Source organism: Rattus rattus, chromosome 10 (genome assembly GCF_011064425.1).
Source record: "Rattus rattus isolate New Zealand chromosome 10, Rrattus_CSIRO_v1, whole genome shotgun sequence".
NCBI lineage: Eukaryota > Metazoa > Chordata > Mammalia > Rodentia > Muridae > Rattus > Rattus rattus.
The window spans coordinates 60,097,362-60,103,361 of NC_046163.1; the positions used below are offsets into that span (position 1 = coordinate 60,097,362).

A 6,000-nucleotide genomic window follows, 5' to 3' on the forward strand; every position below is an offset into this window, starting at 1 on the left:
CATATAATCGAATGTTTAATTTCACAGATATGCCCTGTGCTTCAAATAACTGGTCATGAGCAGCAAGGGAAGACAGGAGAAATGAGCAAGCAAAGACAACAGCTACAAGTGTAGATGAGGGGCTGAAGAGGGACTAAGGGTGCCCTTACAGAGAACCTGAGCTCTGTTCCCAGATCCTGCATGAGTCAGCTCTAGGGGATCTGAGGCCCTCTTCTGGCCTCCACAACAGCTGCACGGGTGTGCACATACCTACACACAACACACACACAAACCCCACACACAACACACAACACACATACAATACACACAACACACACAAACACACACATACAACACACACAACACACACAACATACAATACACACAACACACACATACAACACACACAACACACACAACATACAACACACACACCACACACAAGATACAACACACACAACACACAATACACACAAACACACACATACAACACACACACAACACACACAACACAAAATTAAAGCTTAATCCTACCACAGACAGTCCATAATGGATATATTTTTACAAAATATACTTTTGTAAAGTTTGGTTTCATACTTTTATAAGAATAATATCTAAAAAGAAGGAAAAAATTTACAGATCATAGTCAATACAATTCTGTATATATAATCTTACATATGTAACATATACTTACATGTTACACGATGATATATAGATTACACACGATATCTGCAAAATCATATATGTGTATAAGTATACTTACCTTTATACACACACCACATTCAGGACTCTGTGCCACACCCTCTGTGCCAGCTCTTTATTCATTTGAGTATGCCAGGTTTCTGAAATAAAGTCAAGACAAGAAAAGGTTGGTTTTTACCCTGATTTAGTTCACGCCCACTAGACCCCGTCTGTGTGGCATAGTACACCATGCGGGAACGGAGAGACCTGGTCACTTCACGGTGGCTGGAAAGCAGCTCGGGGTGAAAAGAAGGGTTTGATAACTCCTCAGGAAGGCATGCTGCCAGGTAACTAACGTCCGTCCCTCCACAGGCCTCACCTGCCAAAGGCTCCTCAGCTCCTAGCAGTAGTACAGGTCGGGGAGCTGCCTTCCCTGCACAAGCCTGTGGGCACCGTTCCACGCTCAGACCACAACACCAGCAAAGCCTGTTCTTCACGGGTTTCTGTGGGGAGCCGACAGGCTGTCTCAAGCTCAGTTCATCCCTCTGTCCTAACCCATTTATTCCTCAGGTCTGCCCAGCACATCTGGAGTGGGGAGGTCGGCTGTTCTAGTTCTTCATTTGAAACAGTAATCCAGGGTTTACTCTCTTGTCCTTGACAAGGGCCTTGAATTTATGATGTCCCTCTCCTAGCTCCTGAGCACAGGTTTGTGTGATGAATCCTCGGATGCTTAGGACGGCAGACGGGCTCTCTTAGAGAGCAGGCAGCTCTCCGGAGCAGAGCCTTTCATGCAATCCACGTGGGGAGATTTTCTAGGGAAGTGCTACATGCTAAGGCAAGAGAGGTGACAGACAAGACACTGAGTGAGACTCAGTGGTGACTGGACTGTCTTTCAGATCGAAGAGCATCTGCAGTTCTTGCACACGTCCTACAGAGACATTGTTGCTGAGAAACATCAACTGGCAAATCGGAAAAAGCTGGCCACCAAGCGCCTCCAGTGCGCATCCGTCTTGCTGACTGTTCTGGAGGACGAGAAGGCATGGCTTCCCTTGGCTTTTTACCCCCTCTCCTAATTTTCATGGGATTCCACAGACCCCAGGCAGCGCTTCACCCGGGGTTCTATCCCATTCCTCTTGGCACTGCCTCAGTACCCAACTTCCTATAAAGATTTGGAGAGCATCTTACTCCAATAAAACAAAGGCTCGCCTCTCCCCTCTCCCGTCGCCAAGACAACAGCACATTCTTGTGGGCTGAGGCCCAGGGGAGAACGCTCAGTGACCGAGTCATGAGTTTTTCTTTCCCAGCCCTGGAAGAATGCAGGCTAAGTGTATGGACACAGACAGAAGAGAGAAGCTACCATTAGAATGGAACGGGGAAACTCTTTCATTCTGTTGGTCTTCTAGACCCTTTCCTCTGAGTTTCAAATGTTTCTAATTCACTCCTACTAAGCTGGCTAAAATCTTGACTTAGTTACACCCCATCCATCCCAAAGGATATTACAAAATTCTCAAGGTAACTCTGTTGTAATTATTTAAATGCATATATTGTAGAAGGCTCGCTAAGTACAGGGATGGGTTGTGATATAAATATATTGTGGAGGGAAGCTGCCATCCTCAAAACCCGACTGGTGTCCCTAAGGGCCCGGTGGCTGCTGGGTGCTGGGGAGCACCAGTGTTTTTCCTGGTCTTAGGCTCCTACGGGAGTCGCTTCTGTTAACCATGCTTGTTTTAGCCAATGACCAAGCACGCACATGCAGGACGTTCTCTGCGCTCCTACTTCCTCTTCTGAGCAGGAAGTCAGTGGCATTCTTTGGAATTTTAAAAAGTGTGTGTGTGTGTGTGTGTGTGTGTGTGTGTGTGTGTGTGTGTGTGTTTTGAGATAGGGTCTCACTATGTAGCCTTGGCTGGCCTGGAATTAACTATAGAAGTAGATGCTGGCCTTGAACTTACAAAGACCCACCTGCCTCTGTGCATCACCATGCCTGGCTCAGGGACACTCAGGGTGCTGGCAGGGGGAGGTGAAGTGTCAAGCAAGAATGTCAAGATACAGTATCTGTGGGCAGTGAGTGCGCACCAGAGGGTTGGGAGGAACAATGGAGCACCAGTAGTAATATAATATGATTCTGTTGCTTGCTGGTTTTGTGAGACAACTTCTCTTGACGTAGCTTGACCTCGTTATCAGGACTAGTTTTCCTCTCAGAGTTCTAACAGTTCTTTGGCAGAAGGCAGAGTAAGATTTTTGTAGTCTGTTTACTTCTGTTTCAAGGCTAACAGAATTGTTTTATCCGAAGGAGATTTTTCTCCTGGTCTCAACAAAAAATTGGCTTGCCTGGTGGTTTCAGACAGCATAGACAGAGCCCTAGTGAAAGCCGTCTTCCGGCTCCGTCACCCTTGCTAGTCTAGACGTGAGGGCAGTGTGCCCTCTTGAGTGCTGAGTTTGCAGATGTGTGCCACCGTACCCACCCTGGCCATTTTTAAATGCCATACCCTTGAGAATGGTAATAGCAATGACAGATCCAGCGTACAGACCATTCGTTTTTAAAGGGTCTCATAGCATCGAGCTAGGGAGATGCCCAGTGAGGCAAGTCCCTGCACAAGGATAAGGAACTGAGTTTAGATCCTCAATCGGCACTGGTGTAACAGTTCACCTGAACTCCAGGGCTGGAGGAAAAGACACAGGTGGGTCCTAGGGGGTTGCCGGTCGGCTGGTCTGCCCAAGCCGGCGAGCTCCAGGTTCAGTGAGAGACCTGTCTCAATCATAATGACAGTGATGATGATAAGTGGATTAGGATAGGGAGTGTGCCTAGTAGGTAAGAGCACTGCTGTGCAAGCCCGAGAATCTTAAGTTCAGATCCCGAACAACCGTGTAAAACCTGGGCATGGCTGTCCTGCCTGCCTGTAACCCCAGCACCATGGGGGTGGGGAGGGGAGGGAGAGGATCACTGATGGCTTTCGGCTGCCAATCTAACCAAGTTCAATGAGAGATAGTGTCACAAGGGAATGAGACAGAGAGTGATGGAGCAGGACATCCGAGGGTCTCATCTGGCTTTCAGTGCACACCTGTACACACGTGTGCACATGTACCCACACACACACACACATGGGGGAGTGCATACACACATACACATACATATATACTGCACATACACATAACAACTCATAAATTATTTCATAGTACCAACTCAATAACCTGTATTTTATCTTGATACTCAGATTCGATGGCAAGAAACAATCAATGAGATAGACAACAAGTTGAAAGGCATCTGTGGCGACATATTCCTCTCATCCGCATGCCTTGCCTACAGTGGAGTCCTGACACCAGAATTCCGGCAGCTGGTGATGCAGAAATGGAAAGACTTCTGCACTCAGGCCGAAATCATCTTGTCACCCAATTTTTCCTTAATTGATGTGATGGCAGAAAAAAATGAGGTAGTGACATAATTACATTACCCAATTAAGCAGCTGCTGGTGGTGGTTGTGTTTGAGGGGTGTGTGTAGTCTTTTTTAGCATGGATATTTTCCCTAAATTATTATGACAAGTGAAGATATTGAAGTTTTTCAGCCTTTTTTTTTCCTTTTTTACTCACAGATCTAACACCTCAATTTTCTCTCTCTATCCTGTTTCGCCTTCTCTAATAAGATTCAGAGAATCTTCTTCCTCCTACCGTGCTCCTACCAGCCTGTTGAAATGAATCTAGCCAGTTCCTCTCTCTAAAACTCCACATATTAATAAATTCAGTGCCATTACTGAATGGGTGCGTTCTTAGCCATAGCCAAAAGCACAGACCTACATTTACCTATGGGTATCTATTATCTGTTTATATAAGTCCTTTGTTGCTATTTAACAGATTGAAAAAGAGAAATGGCTGCTACCATTTAATCCTCAGCGTTTTAGATTGGCTTCTCCAGTAAGAACTCTATTTGCATGGGCCTTTTAACCCATGAGGTCTTAGGAAGAAACAGCAGCTTCGTCCTTTCATAATGAATAACCGTCTAACCCAAACCCACCATGATCACATTAGATATACATGAACTAAATGCTCCAGTTAAAAGTCCAAAACTGCAAGAGCATATCATAGTTAATATCAGGGCACAAAACAAAAGCCACGTGTTATTTAGAAAGGACACATCTAAAATGTTAGGATTGAAAACTTTTTTTTAACAAGGGGAAAACGTTCCACAGATTACAAATAAAAGTCTCTGTGGCCCAGAAAGAACGACTGGAGTTGGAAAGCGTCTTACTTTGAACTAAGGATAGGTTTGATTCTCCAGAACTCTATTAAACAATTCTAAACTCGTATACTGATAATAGGACTTGAATATTAAGCAAACATTTCTTGAAAAACTATAGAGGAAAACGATAAACTACGGAGGTGGTTTGAGTGACGCCTCCTGCATAGACTCAGGTATCTGAATACCGAGTCCCCAGGTGGTGGCACTCTTTGGAGACGCTCACTGAGTGCTGCTGGAGGAAGTCGTCCCTGGAGGTGTGCTGGAGAGTAAACAGACTTACCTACTTCCCGTTTGCTTTCTCTGCTTGAAGCCAGTATGTGCAGAGATGAGCACTGCTCCACTGCCGTGCCTGATGCTTCATGGCTCCTGTCTCAGTTAGGGTTTTAGCTGTGAGCAGACACCATGACCAAGGCAGCTCTTATCAGGACAACATTTAACTGGGGCAGGCTTATAGGTTCAGAGGTTCAGTCCATGATCATCAAGGCGGGAACATGGCAGCAACCAGGCAGGCATGGTGCAGGAGGAGCCGAAAGTTCCACATCTCTATTTGAAAGCCAATGAGAGAAGGCTGGCTTCCAGGCAGCGAGGGTGAGGATTCTAAAGCCCACGCCCACAGTGACACACTTCCTCCAACAAGGCCACACCTCCTAATAGTGCCACTCCCTGGGCCAAGCATATTCAAACCATCATGGCTTCCCCAAGCCTGACCTCCTATAAGTCACACTGTCATGTGTTCTGTCAGAGCAGCAGAACAATAACTAAAGCAGACAGTGGTATCAGGGAGTCCCATGTTTCTGTGAAGAACCAGGAACCGTTATTTTTTAGAGGAATGTAGGAGACTCTGAACTCTGAGAAAAGCAGTTGAGTGCTGTAAGCAGAGCATGGCCCATGCCAACAGGGACCACCAGACAGACAGTAATGCTGACAGCAAAGAGGACTGTAGAGACTCAACAGGCTTCAGAGGGGAGCGAGGACTTTCGCAGAAGTGAGGATGGAAGCCATCCCAGTGATAGTTGAGCAAAGAATCAGGCTGCCTTCTGCCCAGATCCTGGGAACTTGCCCAACACAGAGCTGGAAAGCAGTAGAGAGAAAAGGAGACCTGGGAGCT

General features: G+C 46.2%; 1 protein-coding gene across 1 annotated transcript in view; it reads left to right on the forward strand.

Annotated features, from left to right (window-relative positions):
* The window catches only part of Dnah14 (dynein axonemal heavy chain 14), a 221,151-nt gene that overhangs the window by 168,676 nt on the left and 46,475 nt on the right, over positions 1–6,000 (forward strand). The window contains exons 65-66 of the mRNA XM_032914677.1: positions 1,557–1,697; positions 3,873–4,088. Coding sequence (XP_032770568.1) covers positions 1,557–1,697; positions 3,873–4,088 — 357 coding nt within the window. The remainder of the gene's footprint in view (positions 1–1,556; positions 1,698–3,872; positions 4,089–6,000) is intronic.